Source organism: Asparagus officinalis, chromosome 7 (assembly GCF_001876935.1).
Source record: "Asparagus officinalis chromosome 7, Aspof.V1, whole genome shotgun sequence".
Lineage (NCBI taxonomy): Eukaryota > Viridiplantae > Streptophyta > Magnoliopsida > Asparagales > Asparagaceae > Asparagus > Asparagus officinalis.
In genome coordinates, this window is record NC_033800.1 from 11,111,059 (window position 1) to 11,133,203 (window position 22,145).

The window sequence follows — 22,145 nt, forward strand, 5'->3', positions numbered from 1 at the left end:
TCAAGTTCTTGTAGACGTCGTTGATATTTTTCTTCTTCTGTTAGTCCAGTTGTAATAGCAACTCTCAGAGAAGGGATCTGGATTTTCAATGGCAATACAGCCTCACAGCCGTATACCAAAGAGAATGGTGTAGCTCTTGTAGGGGTCCTCACCGTCGTGCGGTAAGCCCACATACATTCACCGAGTCTTTCATCCCAATCACGCCGGCTCTTGGAAACAAACTTTTTAAGAAGCTTCACTATGGTTTTGTTGAAAGCTTCTGCAAGACCATTCGCTGGCGGATAATATGCCGTAGATGTGACACTTTGGATTCTGAATCTGTCACAAAATCTCTGAAATCCAAAGCTGACGAATTGTGTCCCGTTGTCGTGAACTATTCGCCTCGGGACTCCAAAATGGTAGATGACGTGATGTTTGATGAACTTGATTACATTTGAAGTCTTGACTTCTTTCAACGGGATTGCCTCCGCCTATTAGAATGAACCGGTGTTCTTTAGACGTCGGAGGGGAAATCGGTCCCACGATATCCATACCCCACATTTCGAAGGGCCAGGACGCCGATGTGGGGTGTAAATTCCCAGGTGCTTGGTGGATGAAGTCCCCATGAATTTGGCATGCGTGACAACGTTTAGCGTAGTCAACTGCATCTGAGAACATCTTTGGCCAATAATAGCCGATTCGTCGGAGACGATCTCCTAATTTAGCTCCAGGCTGATGAGCCCCACACATTCCGTCATGAGCTTCTTTGAGGGCTTCTTTTGCTTCTTACCGAGAGAGACATCGAAGCAAAACTCCATTATACGATTTACGATACAGGACTTGAGACACTGCATCGTAATAGAATTGTAGGGCCTTTCGTTTAATAGAGGCCGCTTCCTTAGGGTCATCGGGCAGAATTCCGTACAGGACATAATCGATATATGGGAATCTCCAATCCCTAGATTCGAACTCCATAGAGGTTGTACAGACTTCTCCTGTCGATGTCTTGTCTGGCTTTTCATCTATAGGAATCTTGGAAAAGTATAGTTTGCATCCCGCGACTGGAATCATTGTTTCAGCCTCCGGTGGTAAGTCTTCGTCTTTCTCATGGGAATAGACTATCCGGCAACATGTTTTAGGTGTTGACATATCCCTTCTTAGGATTCGGGATAAAAGTCTCCAGACTCGGATTCTGGTGTCTTTTTCACTCGGCAAAAGACTAAACTGGCAACGCGTGTTAGGCGTTGACTTATCTCTATTTAGAAGTTGAGATAAAGTTTCTCGTTCGTGTAAGGCACGGATTATGGTGTTATTAATAACAACCTGCCATAATATCGAATATGTAAGCTTTTGTCCTTTTTTACGGTCAAGGGCTAACCGGCAACACGTGTTAGGCACTGACTTATCCCTACTTAGACTTCAGGATAAAATTCCCCAGATTTAGATTCTGGTGTCTTCTTCAATCGGTGAAAGACTAAACCAGCAACGCTTGTTAGGCGTCGGCTTATCCCTACTTAGGATTCGGGATAAAATTCCCCACGTGTGTAAGGCACGAATTACGGTGTTATTAATAACAACCTGCCACAATATCGAATATGTGAGCTTTTATTCTTTTTATGATCAAGAACTAACCGACAACGCGTGTTAGATACCGACTTATCCCTACTTAGGCTTCAGGATAAAATGCTCTAGATTGGTATTCTGGTATCTTCTTCAATCAGTAAAAGACTAAACCGGCAATGCGTGTTAAGCATTGACTTATCCCTACTTAGGATTTGAGATAAAATTCTTCGTACGTATGAGGCACGGATTATGGTGTTGTTAATAATAACCTGTCACAATGTCGAATATGTGGGCGTTTGTCCTTTTTACGGTTAAAGACTAACCGACAATACGTGTTAGGCACTGATTTATCCCTACTTAGGCTTCGGGATAAAATTCTCCATGCGTGTTAAGCATGGATTATGAGAGTTAAAAAGGTGGTGTCTTCTCTTGGGGCGAAGACAAACCCGATATTGGAAAGGAAGAATTTTATATTCTATTTCCAATTGCAAAGGAGACTCAAAGTGGGATTTTTACCTCGAGAATCTGAAGAGTGAAACTAAGAGTGGGATCTCCACAAAAAGATTCGGATAATTCTAACTGTCGGAAGGTTTGATTACCGAACTAAAGGTAAATTTCTCGTTTATCGAGAGTGAATTGTGATTAAGGTTTGATTACCGAACTAAAGGTAAATTTCTCGTTTATCGAGAGTGAATTGTGATTATGGCCCTAACTGTAGGAAGGTTTGACCAAGCTTTATCGAGAGTGAATTGTGATTATGGCCCTAACTGTAGGAAGGTTTGACCAAGCGGGAGTTTGAGGTGAACCTAACTGTAGGAAGGTTTGATCACTTGATTTGAAAGTGAACATCTTATTCATGAAAGGAATCGAGAGGAGATTTTAGTTTTGTCCCTAACTGTAGGAAGGTTTGACCGAGTGGGAGGTTTGAGATGATCCTAATTGTAGAAAGGTTTGATCGCTCGATTTGTGAACTTCTCGTTTATTGAAGGAATCGAGAGGGGATTTTGGTTGTGGCCCTAACTATAGGAAGGTTTGACTAAGTGAACAGTAAGAGTAAGAGTACAAATTATAGTAGGAGTGTTGATTCATACAAATCACTCAAAGGGGGTTCCTGATGTTAAGTGACAAATACATAACACGGAGGGATTTGATAATCATCAATGATCAGGAGATTAAAATTTTGAATACTATGTCCGGACTCTAACCATGAGAATGTTGAGTGCACAGACGTAGCGGGAGTTTTTGTGGGAGTTTCTTATTCATCACCATCTTGTAGTAACCGGGTTATCCCTAAAATACACTATGTATAATTCTTTCAGGAATTTCTCGTTACATGAATTACCCACCCCCAGCTTTTTTGCAAAACTGGGTCTAATATTAAACTCAGTTGGATGACCAGATTATCCTTAAGAATATTATATATAAAACTCTCCAGGAACTTCCCATCAAAGGTGGGAAACAGTTTCGACTCATATACCTATTAGAGTATCAGGGAGCAGTTTAACCTTATATATCGGTTGGATGATTGAGAAGCAGTTTATACTTGTATACCTTTCGGAGTGCCGGAAGGAGCAGTTTATACTATTATACTTGTTGGAGTCTTGAGAAGCAGTTTATACTCGTATACTTTTTGGAGTGTCGGAAGAAGCAGTTTATACTCTTATACTTGTCGGAGTCTTGAGAAGCACTTTATACTCGTATACTCTTTGGAGTGTTCGTTCGACAGCTCAAGGTGTCTCGGACAAGCCGAGACACCCCTTGGTGTCTCGTCTTGGCCAAGATACTCACAAGTGTCTTGGCCACGCTGAGATACCCACGGGTGTCTGCAGACCCGAAAACTAGATTTTGGTAGATTTTGGCAGATTTTGGTGGTTTTTCGACCGTTAACCGCCTGAATTTGCTCCAACTGATAAAATATCTTCCATGAATATGGTTAAGTAGTTACAACTAAGGATAAGAGGGAATCAGTCATTCTTATCCGAAAACAGGGCTCCTGAAGCCTATAAATACAGCCCCAGGGCCTTTATTTTTTTCAGATCTGGAATTCTCGAGCGTCGGCGAAGCCCTGCTGAATTAAAGACTGAAGGAGCACGAATTTCAGAGAGGAGGAGTAGACTTCAGTGAATTCTTCGGCATAAAGAAGAAGAGTTCGATAGATCAGGAGCCCGGTTCTTTTCCTTGAGATAGCCCCGTTACGGTGATCTCGAGAAGAGTGGTTATCTCGCTATTACCGAGATAATTGCTTCGATTTCTTGATTCCTTCATGAATCAATAAAGCTTCAGATCTGATCTGATCGTTTGGTGGTCCACGGATACTAATGTCTCCGTCACAGGCCAAGATCCCATGCAAGCAGCAGGCGATAAACACACGTTGCGCTGTTTGACAAGAGTTATACTTTTTTTTTTTTTTTTGTGTAAAGGTTTTATAAAAAGACTAACTTTTGTTTTCATTGTAATGTTTGAAGTTATAATGAATACAGTAATGAACAAATCGACTTTCTCCCCTAACAAGCTGGCAACCATAGTGGGAGCTAACAGTCTCGTTAATGAGGCTGTCGTGCCGCAGCCAACGATCAAGATCCTCATGGTTGAAGAGGTCAAATACGAGTTCGACCCATAGAAGTTCGAGGAGCATGTCTCCTCCTCCTCCTCCAGATCTGCCTCTCCTCACAAGTGTAGGAATGTCTCCTGCTCCTGGAAGATCCGTCGGTCTTCAGATCTGAAGACCCAAGAAAGCGATCTCCCCGCAACCGCTACTGCAGTTACACCTTGCAATAATCCGTCGACTTCCAATGAAGCCAGATCTGCAGATCTGAACTCCTCCTCGATGAAGAAGTCGATTGCTGAAGGCGCGCCAACTTTATCAAAGAGAGCATGTCAAAGGCAACGCCAACGCCTTAGGCGCCAATTCGTCAAGGCTTTGGATCAGGTGGACGGACGCTGTTACCAAGTGGATTTAGAGTTCAGAAAGTGCCAAGTGGCTAAGCCATCTCCACAGCAAGCTTCGGGAATCTCCTCCCAACCACCCACTAATGAATAGGTTTGTGTCAAATAGAACTGTTCCACTCTTGAGGAGTGTATTTAGAAGCGTCGCGCACTTCTTGCGCATGCCCAGATCCTTGTGCAAAAAGCACAAGGAATGTAAAAGTAAGAGGCGGTTAAGAGATCCCCGAGATCCAAACAAATTTGGATGCCAAAGGCCAAATCAACGCCTAAGGCCAAAGCAAGCAACGTTGCTCTCCAGCCTTCGTCAACTTCAGATCCCGCTATTATTGCTCCCACACCTTCGGTGAAGCCCAACGATAGTGTGGATCTCTCCAAATTTGGAATTCCATTGAAGGATCGCATGGGTCTTTTACATGAAGATCAAGACAAAGCGTCTATTAAGGAACGCTTGGGACCGTTGAAGGAACCCCGAGTAAGCATCCGGACTGGGGGTCGTACGCGACCTTCTAACAAGTTGATTCCCGTAATTACCCGCCAGGGGGTGCCTACACAAAACCAGGAGCCCGTTAAAATTTCACCCTCACACGGGTGTTGTAGGCATATAAAATTGCTTATAGGTCCCCTAGCATAGCTCGGCACAAACCGACAAACCAACGAGGCGACGAGATCGACGAATCGCACAGAAGCGACGGAATGCATCCACCCGCGTGCAGAATCAAGCTAATGAGTTGAGGAATCAACGAGTCATCCAACCGAGAGCAGACTCGGACGAATCACGATCGAATCAAGATCAATTTCGGACTCGAACTCAGAAGCGGATTTACTGCCAAATCAGGAATCCAACTTACTGCCAAATCAGATCATCAAATCAGAGTCTCAGATCAACCGAAACACGGACAAACGAGACAACGGAAAACGACTCGAAAAAGTCGGAAAACACAGCCCGCGGGGGCTCGGCCAAAGCCGAGCCACCTCAAGGCGGCTCGGCCTTAGCCGAGCCACCTTGAGGTGGCTCGGTGGCCGAGCCACCTCAAGGTGGCTTGGCCATGAGCCGAGCCACCTCAAGGTGGCTAGGCACAGTGCCGGCCACCCCGAGGTGGCCGACAGTGGCCCGAGGTGGCCGACAGTGGCCAGAGGTGGCCGACATTTCCCTTTTTGCAGCCACTGTCCTGAGAGCCTATAAATAGGCCTAGAGATGTTCATTTTCAGAGGTCGAACTTTCAAGAGCCGAAACTCTGCCGGATTGAAGAGTGAACTCGGAGCTTGAAGACCAGAAGACTTGCACATTCAGATCTGATCCTCGGCGACCATCCACGTCAGAAAAGGCAGGATCTCGAGAGGAAGAAAGAACAGATCTGAGATCTACACGAGACTACACTCCAGATCTAAGCTTGGTCTTAGATCTCGAGATCTGAGCGATTATTCCCTTGGTGGATTAATCCCTCCCGGCTATTATTCCCTTCGTGGAATAATACCCGCATACTCGTGTAGATCCGACCGGATCTAGATCGCGCGGTGGTCCACGGATTAACCCCGGCGCAGGCAAAGAACCCACCAAAGCGAGCGACCGCAAAACAGGAGCTCGTGATTTGTTCACAGAGGAGAGTTGTAATTTTTCTTTATTTTCTTTGATTTAGTTGTAACCGGATCTATAAAAGACCGGATCTTTTGTAACTCAAAAAGTTGTAACTCAAGATGACAATTATCTCATTAATGAAGAAAGCAACGGTTTTCCACGCGAACAAAAAGGGGATACGATGGTTTATTACTCCGATGCCTTTCGAACAAAGAAGCAGAAGAAGTTCTTAAGGAAGCACACGCAGGAGAATGTGGTGCACATCAGCCCGGTCCTAAACTGTATGATCGCATCAGAAGGATGGGATACTATTGGCCCACAATGGTTCGTGACGCGATCGAGTACGCTCGACAGTGTCATGCTTGCCAAATACATGCAAATTATATGCATCAACCGCCAGAGCAGTTGCACACGTCAACCACGTCTTGGCCGTTCGAGACTTGGGGTATGGACATCGTCGGTCCTATTTTTCCTCCCTCAGTCAAAGGCGATCGATTCATTCTGGCGATCACGGATTACTTCTCAAAGTGGGCTGAAGCAATTCCGCTTAAAGAAGTAAAGACGAACAACGTCATCAATTTCATCAAGCATCATGTCATCTACAGACACGGCGTGCCAAGAAGGATCATTCATGACAACGGTCCGCAATTTATAAGCAACGCCTTCATCAGATTTTGTAACAAGTTCAAAATTGAAGACGTTTCATCAACACCTTATTATCCCGCCGCGAATGGATTAGCGGAGGCGTTTAACAAGACGATCATCAAGATCTTGTCAAAGCTCGTGAAGACCAATAAACGAGACTGGGACGATAAACTCGGTGAAGCACTCTGGGCTTATCGCACCACCATACGCGGCTCGGCCATGAGCCGAGCCACCCCAAGGTGGCTAGGCACAGTGTCGGCCACCCCGAGGTGGCCGACAGTGGCCCGAGGTGGCCGACAGTGGCCAGAGGGGGCCGACATTTCCCTTTTTGCAGCCACTGTCCTGAGAGCCTATAAATAGGCCTAGAGATGTTCATTTTCGGAGGTCGAACTTTCAAGAGCCGAAACTCTGCCGGATTGAAGAGTGAACTCGGAGCTTGAAGACCAGAAGACTTGCACCATTCAGATCTGATCCTCGGCGACCATCCACGTCAGAAAAGGCAGGATCTCGAGAGGAAGAAAGAACAGATCTGAGATCTACACGAGGCTACACTCCAGATCTAAGCTTGGTCTTAGATCTCGAGATCCGAGCGATTATTCCCTTGGTGGATTAATCCCTCCCGGCTATTATTCCCTTCGTGGAATAATACCCGCATACTCGTGTAGATCCGACCGGATCTAGATCGCGCGGTGGTCCACGGATTAACCCCGGCACAGGCAAAGAACCCACCAAAGCGAGCGACCGCAAAACAGGAGCTCGTGATTTGTTCACAGAGGAAAGTTGTAATTTTTCTTTATTTTCTTTGATTTAGTTGTAACCGGATCTATAAAAGACCGGATCTTTTGTAACTCGAAAAGTTGTAACTCAAGATGACAATTATCTCATTAATGAAGAAAGCAACGGTTTTTCCCGCGAACAGGTGTGATTCCAAACGTGTGACTCCTGCTAAAGCTAATAAAGCACTACCTATTCAGAAGAAGACGCGCCGAACAAACAACAGTGTTCCACTTGAGGAATCACACCAAAAGCCGATAGGTTACTCTGATCACAACGTCGATGAGTTGTACTATCGTGTTGGGGGTACTAATAAATCTCGAAAGAGAAGTACTCGGGAAGCGGACTTTCACTATTCGTGTACCAAACTTATCAAAGCAGTATTATCAGCATGTAGCTGCCCCAAGACCGCTCGGCAGAGGGTCTCGGTATTCGAGAGGATCTCCAATGGAATGATTAAGTCTAAGCCAATGCGTTTACATAAGAAATGATCGGTCGTTCAAAGTGACGAATTTCCGAAAGTTATGGTAAATATGGTTATTGATAAGGGAAAGTCGGCTCGACCTTCTAGCTCCGACCCTATTGTATCGCATCGTCTGACTCGGCTATGCGCAGGGACCACTAGATGTATGGATTATTAGAGAATACAGAGGGGATTATCCTCAGATGATGAAGCATCAGATGCTAACTCTGCAGTCGCTTCTGATAAAATAGTATCCAGCCCAGGACAATCCCATGAAATGTTTATGATTAACACCGCGGAAGTAGCCAATATGGTTGAGGATGCTTTAGCCAAGCAGAAGCAAGCATTCAAGTTAGAAATGAAAATGGCTATGCTGCAGATGAGGGAAGAGCATGACCAATAATCCGAGTTTTGTCGAATCAGATAGGTGAATCCAGTCGTTGCAACAATATTAGCCAATCGGTTAGCGATTCAGATGGGGATGAACACCTTAATACTAATAACCTTCTTGTTGATCAAAACACTAAGGATGGCCCCACTGAGAACAACAGCACTGGGGGTGGCTGCATTATTCCTCTTAGAAATTATCCAAAATAGGATATAGACGAGGACAAAAGGATGAAGGATTTCGAGAGAAAAATTGACGCTCTGATGTCTGCTCGAGAGGTGAAGAAGACCGAGATCCCGTGTCCTTACGTAAGAGAGTGGGATTAGATCCCGTATCCGACAAAATTTAACCTGATCAACTTCACGCCATTCAACGGGAAGGGCTCGCCAACTTAACATTTGATCTATTTCAAATCCCACTTGGTCATGATTTCTGGCAACGGAGCCTTGATGGTTCGGTCATTTGTTAGCACCCTTCGCGAGCCTGCTTTCGATTGGTACTGTCGTCTCAAGCCTGGAAACATTAATAGCTGGGACGATATGGAGAGCTCATTCCTCGGCAACTTCTTTGATAACGACACCGAGATATCCATCAGGACATTTTTCGAGGAGAAACAGGAGGATGGGGAAATAGTCGACGACTTCGTCAAGCGCTTCCGGAATAAGGCGATGAACTGCTGAGATCCGATCACAGAGGACTTCATCCTCCAAACATACCACAACAACCTTTCTTTGGACGTGTTGGAAGTTATGGGAGTAGCACCCTCTAATACCTAAAAAGAGTTGAAGATGCACGGAGAGCAGGCCGAACGCTTCCTCAGAAGGAAGAAAGCCGAGAGGGGCTAACCGACGGCTAATCCTCCAAACTCAAACTTCGCCTCCCGTGATAAGGGGAAGGTACCTGTAGCAGTTGTTGATGTTAATCAGACGTCGCAATAACAACCCTGAAGACAGCAAAAGACTTCGGATCCAAGACTCCAAAAGGAGTACTCCTTCAAGGACAAAGACGTTTCAGCCATTTTCGAGTCCCTTCTTAAAAATAACAAGATCAAGCTACCACCTATCGCAGATCAGGAGGAAGCTAACAATACTGCGGATCCGAAGTACTGTGCGTACCACAGGAGGATCCTTCATCCTACCATAGAGTGTCTCGGCCAAGCCGAGACACCTTTGGGTGTCTCGGGTTGGCCAAGACACCAAAGGGTGTCTGGACTTTAGCTCAAGGCTCGGTTTCGTGTATTCCATCTGTTTTCGCTGTATTTTCATCATCCGAACTCGGAATCGCGCGATCCAGAGTACGTCGGAAAGCCGACGAGGAGTTCTACAAGCTCCCATGATTGAATCATATGTGGAGTAAATGGGACACGAGGGACGCTTCGTCTTTCGTAAGTGATGTGCAGCTACCGGTTCATTCGTCTTTCCGTTATTCTGAAGTTCTGTTGCTTCGTATGGTCTGTTGACTCACTTCATGCATTTGTTATCGTCAAATGAGCTTCTGTGACTCGAATAGTGATGTTCATCATCTTCTCTTTGTCTCAAGCCGCATGCTGGGACCTATAGGTAATTTTTGACGCCTACAAACACATTTTTCCCAAAAACCTTTTTATCCTTTAACTGATTCTCTGAATTAAAAAATATTTTGAATTTGTAAAAAAAAAGCAATGAATATTAATCTGTTAAATCTTGAGTGTACGGTCACAAAATGATTATATCAGTCATTGTATACATATCTAAGAAGGAAGGTAGACAAACTAATACTTTAGAAAATAAGTCGAGAATGCACAAATATTGTAAGAAGGAAATGATCACTTTGTCCGAGAAATATATATTTCAATGTTTCATCGTTGGATGGACCTATTTATGATTATTTGAGTCGTTTGACTATCAAGACTTTTGACATAATTTATTTTGAGAAATTGTTATTAAATAAAATTATTTTCACTGAATACTCTTGGGTGAGTGTAATGGATTCAAGGAGAATATGATGCAAGCGCACAAGATGATAGACACAGACATATTTATGATTTATCCATCCTTTCTGGCTGTGATCTGAAGCAGTCCAACTATTTCCTAAAGCTTGTGTAATGCGTGTGTGCATTGAAGGAAGCGTAGCAACCATTACAAAAGGGGCCCAAGCTTTGCTTTCTTCGGTTTATATCGTGATGTCAATTATGATGCCGTTAATTTAAGAATTTGGCCGAAATCTGATTCGGTCGTTCAGCAGAATGGTGGATCTTAGTTATCTCAGAGGCCTTATAATGGGCTGGGCTTGGTCAGATGTCGGTATATCATCGAGTTGCCTGTTGATGGGCTCGAAAATTAGACCATATGTATAAAGATATAATCTGAATTTGATAGGAAATCCCAAACACAAGGTATCAAAGTTTAACTTTCTGAAGCATTAAAGCATCAAACGGACAAGCATAAACGAACATATATCAAAGTTAAAAATAAATGAAACTTTTGGATGCCTAAGTACAGGTAAACCTTCTCTTATAATAGTTTGTGTTCAATGGACCCGATTCACTTTCTTGAACCATTGAGCTAGCTCGAATTGCTTAAGATCCCTCCCTAACTCTCCTTTTTTTTATATATATATTTTTTTCCATAGAAACCATTTTAAAATAGAGTGACTTTTTTTTTATATATATTTTTTTTCCATAGAAACCATTTTAAAATAGAGTGATCGTAAGAAAATAGCCTTCAAGTTCAATTTATACAGAAATCACCTTAAAAGTGATATAGAGATCATCTTAAAAAGTGGGTTCTAATTGCAATCACTCTTTTTTGACCTTGTTTTTGACAAAAATTAGACAAAACTTTTCAAAATATTCTTAAAAACACTCGTCGAGCACTAGATTCAGTTAAGAAAGAACGTCATGTGTCTAGAACGTGTGTTTTCTATGGATATTTTGAGAATTATAGTCAAAATTTCATCAGAAAACATATTAAAATGATTAATTACGTTAAAATTCATTTTAAAGATGATTAGTGAATAAATCCAACTTTTAAAATAGTTTAAATGCGAGGAAAAAAAAAGGAAACCCCTTGTTGTTAAGTACTTGGGGGTTGAGTAAAGACAAACTGTGATGCGACCGTTTGAAGCAATCAAGATGGTGGACCAAAGCCCATCACATCCCACTGAAAATCCCACTTCCAAAGTTCCACATCCCTTGAAAGTAGAATGAAGTGAGGTGAAACTAGGGGAAAGTCCGAATCCAAAGCTCAGTTGCATTCATCCTCAACTTGCCATTTTTGAACAATTTATTGAAGTGTGTGCTTTGGTGGGGAGTTCTACTTTGTCCCGCCACCAATTTGGCTGAATTCTACACGCTAAGAAACACCCTGGATTTAGTAATCCTATTAGCTGGCCTCGCCATTGACCACCCAACAAAGAAATACAAGCCATAAAACTATGAAAACCTTCATATTTTGGTTACAAATATGTTAATCATGAAAAACTTGTACCACTGATCCCTTCGAGAGAATTAAAGGAAAAGAAAAATTCCACATTGCGATTGGGTTATTTTTCATGGTGAAAGAGACGGGAGCTATGACATAAGAATGATGTCACGCGCCTTTGCAGAAGCGTGATTGCACTCCGAACGAGTCCGCAAGTCACAGGAGAAGATTAACAAACCAGACTCGAGCACAATCCAAAAAATATGACAAACTAATCGCAAATACAGAGATATACGTTATTCGGCAATTTGCCTACGTCCATGGGGAGAGGATAGTGAGATTTCACTATTTCGAGGAGAGTAGAAAAGGGTTACAATCACTCAAACACTCGAACAAACCCTAACCAACGATCTCTCAACTCGCTCACAAGTTATTTCTCTCAAAGTGCTCAGAATACTCTCTATTCTCTGATAAAAAATACCCTAAAATCGTGTTTTAATATATATCAAAACACGAACCAAACCAGAACAGGAAATAAAGCTCAGGCCCAAACCCGACTGGCGGTCGACCACGCCAAAGCTCGCGGTCGATCGGACAGAACGGCGGAAACCAAAAAATTCATTACAGGGTCCGCGATCGACCGGACCTAACCTCGTGGTCGACCGACCTGAACTCCAGAAAGTACCATGTACTTGTAAACGTTTGCGGTCGACCGCGCCAAAACTTGCAGTCTACCGGCAAGCACCCAAATGCCTGTCTGCTTCAAACTTCCTGAACTTTACTAATATTTTCGTCATTTCTACAATTCTTCATCTCGGTGAAGTTTTTCCAAAACTGAACCGATACCAATACTAAACAAACATCCCACTTGTTGCGTTCAGTACGAAGTAGAATAAATCCACAACAACGGACTCAATCCACAACAAGTCGAGAACCCAAACCGGCTGCATCAAAATGACTGCCAACGTACCCCCTCTCTTAAGGGATCAAGCTGTCCGTAGTTCATCCAAAATGACCGTCAACGGTCTCAACAATAACGAATGTGCAACAAGTTTCGATAATGATCAAACTTGTTGATCGGAACCATCTTTGTGAGCATATCCGTCGGATTATCCTTCATGTGGACCTTCACAATTTCCACATCATCATCTTCAAGAACATCACAAACGAAGTGATAACGAATATCAATGTGCTTCATCCTCGCATAAAAAACCTGATTAATTGCCAAATAGATAGTACTCATCCTATCACAATAAAGAGTAACGGACCGTTGCGATATACCAAGTTCCTCCAAAAAGTCCCCGAACCCAAATAGCCTCCTTGACAGCCTCCGTAATCTCCACATACTCTACCTCCATCATAGACAAAACCACCATAGACTAAGGTGCATCTCCAACACACCGGTGTATGGGTCGAAGTAAACACATATCTCATCGTAGATCGGCGCTTATCCAAATCACCATTATAACCCGAATCAACATAGTCAATGCACAACTACCCACCTCTAGCATCCCGCTCAAAACATAAACCAACATTGAGAGTACCTTGAATGTATCTCAAAATCTATCTCACGGCGTCCTAATGACCCAATCCTAGATCGTACATGTATCTCAAAATCATGCTCACCGCCTGTGACAAATCAGACCGCTTACATATCATTGCGTACATCAAGCTCCTAACTACACTCGTATATGGAGTCTTTGATATCAGCTCTCTATCTTCAACTATCTTCGGTAAAAGGCCAGCTGAAAGTTTCAAATAGGCTCCCAACGGTACACTAACTGGCTTCGTATCCATGCTAATATTAAATCGCTATAGAACCTTCTTCAAATAAGCCACCTGTGTTAAACAAATTCTACACTTTTCTTTGTCTCTGTCGATCTCCATCCCCAAAATATGCTTTATCTCACCCAAATCCTTCATCTCAAACTCCTTTGAAAGTTGTTCCTTCAACTCATCTATAGTGGATCTGGAAATAGAAACAACTAACATGTCATTAACATAAATCAACAAATAAATGTACGCACTTTATTTTAACTTGCGATAATACACGTAAGGATCAAATTGGCTCCGAGTGTACGAATGACCGATCATGAAACCATCAAATCACTTATACTACTGTCGAGGAGATTGCTTCAAACAGTATAATGATTTCTTTAACCTACAAACCAACTTTTCCTTCACTGGAGTTCGGAATCCCAATAGCTGAGTCATATATATTTTTTCATCAAGATCACCATGAAGAAATATCATCTTCATATCAAACTGATCTAACTCCAAACCATACTGTGCTACCAAAGCTAGCAAAATCCGAATCGAAGAGTGTTTCACCACCGGAGAGAAAACCTCATTGTAATAATATATTCCTCTTGTGCATAGCCCTTCATAACCAACCTAGCTTTGAACCTCACTAGAGTGCCTTCAATGCCCTCCTTCTTCGTGTATATCCACTTTCAACCAATCGCCTTCCGCCCCCTTTGAAAGTTCAATAAGCTCCCATGTATCGTTCTTATGAAGAGACTCTATCCCCTCCTGTATAGTTACCTATCACAAATCAGCCTCCGAACTGTGTTTGGCCTCTCTGAATATAGTAGGCACCAACTCTTTAATACTCTCCACCAGAAATGCATACACAACTACTGTATCGGTATACCATGCTGGCATCCGTGTGTCTCTTCTCTGTCTCCAAACCAAAATAGAATCTTAAACCTGAACCGTTGGTCCCTGATCCTGCACATCTGTACTCGTATCCTTCTCATCATGGAAGTGCTCGCCTAGCGTCACCTTAGTCGTTACTCTAATGAATACTGTACCAACTGGACAATATGGAGCTACATCAATCTCCACCACCTGTGATATCTCCTCTGTCGGGTTACTCTCTACCTGATAAGAGATTGGTAGCTTTAAGATAGAAGCCTCATCGAACGTGACGTCTCTACTCAGCACAATCTTCCTATCAACTGGATTCTATAGCTTGTATCATTTGACACCACGCTTGAATCCTATAAATACAGCCTTCCTAGCTCTAGGTTCTAATTTATCTGTTCTAACATGATAAAATGCAGGATATCCAAATATTTTGAGCTGGTCATAGTCGTGTGTTGGCTCTCCCGACCACATCTCCATAAGGGTCTTCCCCTTAATCGCAGATGAAGGTAGCCTGTTAATTAGGTGGCTCGCATATGATAGTGCCTCAGGCCAAAATATCTTCTCCAAACTACTTTGTGATAATAAGCATCAGACCTTCTCCAGTAAAGACCGATTTAACCTCTACGCCATCTTATTTTGCTATGGTATATGACTAACTGTGAAGTGTCTCTCTAAGCCCTCGTCTCGACATAGCTGCTGAAAGTGGTCTGATGTATACTCGTCGTCATTGTCGGATCGTAACGTCTTATTAACCTTACCTTAGTATAACCATTATTACAGCATCTTCAAAGGTCATCTTGAATCACATTGCCTCCAAAGCTCTAACAGAAATAAGATTCTTCTTTATGGAACAAATCACACATCTTTCAATTCACGAACTACTCCATCGCATATCCAGATCCTCATGGTACTTATCCCATAAATATCACAAAATTGATCATTTCTTATGACAACAACACCCCCCATCGAGTCTCTTAAATAATGCAAACCAATCTCGGTTGGGAGTCACATGATAAGTAGCGCTAGAATCAAGCATCCAATCTGATGTATCCATATGGTTTACCTCCAGAGTAATTGTAGGCTGTCTAAAAATCATAATAGATAGCTGATTCCCCATCAAACACCGATGATGGAAGTTACAATCTGACGACTTCCAGAAGGCTACAATTTGAAGACTTTTACGTAGATCGATGAAGGTTACAATCTGACGACCTTCACAACAATTGATGAAAGCCCTAATCAACAGCCTCCACAATCAACATCGGGAGTTACAATCTGACGACTCTCACATATTAGAGAGCTAAAGCAAAGATTACAAAATGACGATCTTTGCAACACTTCGATAGAAAGAGACTATAAATCGATGGTCTCTTCAAATCAAGACGTGGAAGTCCTCCCCGCGTACCAGCATGAAGATGCGCCGCGTTCATAGCCACGAACGCAGCTCAACGCAGCTCATATCGTAGCTCAACGTAGCTCCAACCGCTGCCCAACGCAGCTCCAAGCGCTGCCCAACGTAGCTCTATACCGCTGCTCAACGCAGCTCCAACCGCTGCCAAACGCAGCTCAAAGCAGCTCAAATCGCTGCCAGACGCAGCTCAAATCGCTGCCAGACGCAGCTCAAATCGCTGCCAAATGCAGCTCAAATCACCGCCAGACGCAGCTTCTAATTACTGCGTCCGAGCTTCCAGACGATGCGTTCAAGCTTCCAGACACTGCGTTTGAATGCAGAATTCACGTCAGAACGCGGGCCTGCGTTTGACTCGTTCAAACACGAGCTGAACGGTTCCAAAACCGTTTCCCACAATCTGAGGAGATCACAACTCCACTCAGGAGTGATTTAAGGGACGGTTACATCCCATTAGCCCCACTTAGGAGCGAATTAAGGAGGTGGTTACACCCCTTAATTCCCTATAAATAACTAAGAAATCAACTTAGTTCGTGGCTGGATCTTTCGGGGCGGTCAGTTGGAAAAATCTTGGCAGCAAAGAAGAGATCTTGGGGGGAATTGTTGGAGCTTTGGAGATCATCAACGAGGAGCTTCTTCATCCTTGGCTTATAACCGACTTTCGGTAAAATCAACTCTTTCATAGAGTTTTAAACTCGTTCAGAGTTCTCCACAACGTCAAATCGTGAGGAGAAGACCACGTTCCAGTGAATCAAGACGTTCGGATCGTCAACGGAGAGCAAACTCGACGCGAACATTCGAGGGAGGCACTCCATCGCCACCGTGAAGAACCCAGAATTAAACAAAGGGGAGAATCCAGATCATTCTCCTCTCTTTTGTAATCAGAAAATCCAATTGTAATTGAGATTAAAGGAATACAAGTCAATTTTCCTTCATTTCTTTTACTGTAAATTTTCCACCAAACAGTAATCAATAGAGAAAAGCTCAAATCATCAGAATCATCATCTTTCGTAATATTCACTTCATTGGCCTTCGGGCCATTCTTCCTTCTCCTTGAGCTTTGGACAGTCTCTCATCTAATGTCTATATTCCTTGCAGAATGCACAATGGTTCTTAGCTAACTGGTGATTGCCTCTAGACTTCAACCTGCTCTTATTACCACCTCTTGGGTATGGGCTTCTACCTCTCATTGACAAGGCCTCTCCTAAAGTACTAGCACGGGAAGTCTCTTTATCCTTCCTCCTCAAATCATAGTTCGTCAAAGTATTAGTAACTTTACTATATGTGATAGAGCCCAAAAGAATCTTTGCATAGTAAACACGAATGTATCATACTCCTCATTCGGTAAAGAGCCCAAAAGAATAATAGCCTTGTACTCATCTGTGATCTTCTCATCCATGTTCGCTAAGTCCAACAATAACTTCGTATAGTTGTTCACATGAACTGCAAGCGAGGTGTCCCTGGACATCAAAAATCTGAACAATCTTTGCAGCAAGTGCAAACGGTTCTCGACACTCTTCGTAAGGTACTTATTATTGAGAATCTCCCACATCTTTATTGCAGAGGTCACCCCAATCATATCATACTTCAACTCCTATTCCAAACAGGATCTGGTCATTCCACAAGCGTTCCTATTCATCTTTTTCCATACCGTCTCTTTATATTTTAGTGGCCTCTCATGGATCATGATGGTCTCCTCTAAATTCTGAGCATTGAGCACATCATGTACGTCACTCATCCACAAACCAAAATTGATATTGTCGTCATATTTAACTACACTAATTTTAGTGTTCCGGAAACCAACTTGAACTGTACCCACCATCTTGCTGCTTTCACCAACACCTTCACCCATACTCACAAACTCTAAATTGTAGAGAAAAAAATTTAAAATTGATAGAATTTAGAAGTTACTCAACTGAACCCTAGAACAGATTCCAAATAGATTTCCTAACCATATAAGAAAAGTAAAATCTTTAACGGCAACCCCAAACACTATCTCTACCAAAACCTAGAACTCCAAGAACCAAGCTTTCACGATGAATCTTCCTCCACATAATGCCAAAATTCTAGATCTGAAATTTGAGCTTTGATACCAATTGGCACGCGCCTTTACGGAAGCGTGCTTACACACCAAATGAGTCGCGAGTTACGGAAGAAGATTAACAAACCAAACTCGAGCACAATCCAAACAAATACGACAAACCAATCGTAAACATAGAGATATACGTTGTTCGGTAATTTGCCTACGCCCACGGTGAGAGGATAGGAAGATTCTACCATTTCGAGGAGAGTTCAAAAGGGTTACAATCACTCAAACACTCGAACAAACCCTAACAAATGATCTCTCAACTCGCTCACAAGTTCTCCCTCTCATCGTGCTCAAAATACTCTCTATTATCTGATAAACAAAACCCTAAAATCGTGTTTTAATATATATCAAAATACGAACCAAATTAGAACAGGAAATAAATCTCAGGCCCAAACTCGACTGGCGGTCGACCGCGTCAAAGCTCGCGATCGGCGCGGTCGATCGGACAGAACGACAGAAACCAAAAAATCCATTACAGGGTCCGCAGTACTCGACCGGACCTAACCTCATGGTCGACCGACCAGAACTCCAGAAACTACATTGTACTCGTACACGTTTACGGTCGACCACGCCAAAGCTCGCGGTCGATCGGCAAACACCCAAATGCCTGTCTGCTTCAAATTTTCTGAACTTTACCAATATTTTCACCATTTCGACACATGATGACTTTAGAAATGGTTGCATACATGTTTCATTACTGCCTTGCACTTGTGATGCACGTGATATATAGTAAGGTAGGTTCATGTGCTAAAAAATATGGTTTTAAATTGCAAAATCTATGACAAATTTTTAAGGGTAATTGCGGATTACTTACATATGCTACTGTTCAATTGACGGAGGAGTTCATGGGTGATAGAGGTCTGTTTGTCAACAAAACAATTTTCTCTTCCTTTATTTGGACGTAAAAGAGTCAAAAAGATTTCTCTCAAAGGTCTATCTATAATAATAGAACTGCAATGAGATTATCCTCAGTTTGGTTAATAGTATTAGAGGTGTATCTGTAATTAACCTTTTTTAACAAAAGTAATTTCCTCGGAACCACCCGCATGCTCTGCTAGCGGGAGCATGCCGGGGTTCTCAATCATGGATAAGCAGGTTTAGATGACTATATTGACTCTTCACTCCCCTTAGAAACATACTCTATGTTGATTAAGATATAGTAGTGTTTCCTTGAAAGAAAAAAGTAAATAGGTTTCTTGCTTAAATGGCTATTTGATGATTTGCATGAGAGCAAGTTGCTAGTTTAAATGTTCATGACAATGTGGGTATGGACCGGGGACTGAGTTTAGTCCTACTCTTCTCCAACTGAAACATGCAACCTAGCTTCGGATTCTGTTGCCTCCAAGTTTCAAACTTAAACAAAAGAAATTCAGATTTGGACTCTTAAGTAGTACGTACGACTAGACACACGAAGACTTTAGTTTTGCGTTTCCTCAATGATTATATACTACGTGGCAAGCAGCACCCGTCACTACGGTACAAAAATTTCAAGTTGTGATAATGATCCGGAGTTATATTTAAATTTATTTTTATTTTATTTTTTGTATGCTCTAATTTGTATTACACATTTTTTTTTGTTTAACTTAGATAAACAAAATTCACATATTGGCTTACTGAAACACATAAACGACAGTCAAACTTCGAGTTTGAGTTCTTTTAATAATTTGGAAAAAAAAAACCCTCACTAATATTATTTTTTTCAATTCTAGCAGCTGGCCACATGACATGACTAAAGACTCGAGAAGATTCTGGCCCCAGTTGCATGGGGGGCACCAACTCAACAATGCCTTTTGTTTCCCTCTCCTTAAATGCGGATGAAGACTTTGAGATTTTAAGGCACGGACAAACTGGTGAGAGAGAGGGAACCCTCGAACTCAATTTTCTCACTCCTCTACGAGTCAACAAGATCTCACACCCACGTGCAACTCGGCACGTGCCACAGAAATTTAATTGAAGCTGCGCTTTCCACCCTTCGTATTTTTTAGTGAGGAGGAATTCAGAAGACAACAAAAGGAGAGAAAAAGGCAACAAATGTTTGACATGGGCCTCACGGTGCAAGTGATAAAGGCATTTCTTCTGTTCTTGTCGAAATGAACTTAGAAATAGAAACATCAACCTCTTCCTTCTTCTCATTATGGGCAATCATGCACCAAGCGAAAAAAAAATGTTTTCTTCACATATATATGAATAAAAATAAAAATAAAAATGTTAGAAGCATAACAAAGTTCAAACACTTCACCTCAATTCAAAAAAGTATGATGGTCCAAGTTATGAAGATATGTCCTCTAAAGTTGGTGAACTGAAATTTGAACAATCAACCTCTTACTTTTAGCTTCACACGTGAATACATAACAAAATTCAAACACTATGCCTTAATTCAACCAAGTTTAGGTAAGTATAAACTGATCAAGTCAAAAACAATAAATAACATCCTAACAAACCAATGCCTAATGCTAATTCCCCCTTTATTCAACATATTCCCATAGTACATCAACAAAAGAAAAAAAAAATTAAAATCCAAGTTATTTCTCATCCGAAGTATGTAACATTTTCATTGGTAATAGAGCTATAATCCGTCGAATTCGATGCCGGAGTATACATCGAAGAAGACGACGAAGCAGCCTGAACAGACGGCGGTGGTGGAGGGGTAGGGATCGAAGCCAGTAGAGCAGCGGGAATATTGATGCCAGCGTTACTTTGCCTATATTTATGCTTTAAAATTTCGCCTCTCACCATGGCCAACTCTGCTTCTAAAGCTTGAACTTGTTGCTGTAATGCCGAGATTGCGCCCATGCATCCGTAGACTGGATCTCTGAGTCGAACATTTGCTTCGTACACTAGACTGTTCGCTGCGTCGGCCCTTTGAGGCTCAGGAACCTCCTGTATGGATCGAGTACAACTTTTATCAGAACATTCATTAATGGATCAGTACATGATGATTAGGCTGGAAATTTTAACTATTCCGTTTATGATGCAAACCACATCACTCCCATTAAATTGAATGAACTCTAAAGGATGATTGATTTGTAAAGCTGTACAGATTTCTTCAGCTACAAAAATAGAACGATCTCGAGTAATATAAAATTTTAAGAAACAGTTGTTACTTTTTTCTAAATAAGAAAAAAATTGTTGCTTGTCAAAGCAAATTTTCATGTTCAATGAACAAAGGATATAGTCTAAACAAAATGAATTCAATTGATTAATTCTCTCATCAGTGACTATTAGTAAAAGTTTTAGTTATGCAAAAAGAGTTTTTTTTTTCTTCAAAATTTTGTAAAGACATTTGTATTTGGAAAAAAAAATTATAAGTAAATGTTAGAGAGATCCTATATATTTTTTTGCTTTGTGAAAGGACCACATTTCCTTTATTTTCATACTTTCAACTATCAAAATTCTTGAAATTTGTTCTGTTTTTCTCTTAAATCTTATAAAAAAAAGTATAAATTAATTTCTTTAAAAAATTAACAAATGTTTTCATAATTTCACCTAAAAAAATTTCAAAGTTACACAAGTTCTCGCAAGAAGATTGTCTAGACATCGATCCAGACATCTGAAGAACAAAACTCCAATACAAAACTAACAATTACAAACAAAAGAGTTTCAAATAATCATACCATTAGCATCTTGGAGACGTTACTAGCCCCAAAAACTTTATGTACGGATGCAAACTTTTGAGGCTCATGAGGAGAGAAGTAAGGCGAGAAGGGGCACTCTTGAGCGCATCGCCGGCGGAGGAGCTTGCAAGCTGCACAAGGAGTGATAGTGTTCAGAGTCCCTACGGGACCCAGCAGATTCCTCCTCGACATCCGGTCGTTGATGACATCGGCTTCTCTCTTATCTTCTTCCCTACTTCCTCGAGCCTCTCCTAAAAAAAGGCGGGAAAAAACTAGGGTTAGATTTTTTTACCCTTCTCTTTTTTCTTTCTGGCTAAGGGTTAAAAAACTAGGGTTAAGGGTGTTTCATGTTCTTGCCTGGCTGTGGACATTCAGGCATGAGAGAGAGAGAGAGAGAGAGAGAGAGAGAGAGAGAGAGAGAGAGAGAGAGAAGAGAGAGAGAGAGGCGTGGAGAGGGAGAGGGGAGGTGTGAGAGGGAGAGGGGAGGTGGGGATAAGAAAGAAGGAAGGAGTGCTTAAAAGGCAAGGTATTAAAAGTTATTATTATATGTGATATAGAAAAATTGGAAAAGGGGGATGAAAAGAATGTGAAGATGGTGAGAAGAAAAGGAAATATTGATGGGGATCTTTTTGCTGATACAGAAATAACAA

At 42.0% G+C, this 22,145-nt stretch overlaps 1 protein-coding gene across 1 annotated transcript; it reads right to left on the bottom strand.

Annotated features, from left to right (window-relative positions):
• Positions 20,227 to 21,902, bottom strand: LOC109849637 (LOB domain-containing protein 15-like). Its single transcript, XM_020419491.1, has 2 exons — positions 21,496 to 21,902; positions 20,227 to 20,761 (listed from the first exon to the last, which is right to left on the bottom strand). The coding sequence occupies exons 1-2, from the start codon at positions 21,685 to 21,687 to the stop codon at positions 20,411 to 20,413; spliced, it is 543 nt and encodes a 180-aa protein (XP_020275080.1). The 5' UTR covers positions 21,688 to 21,902; the 3' UTR covers positions 20,227 to 20,410.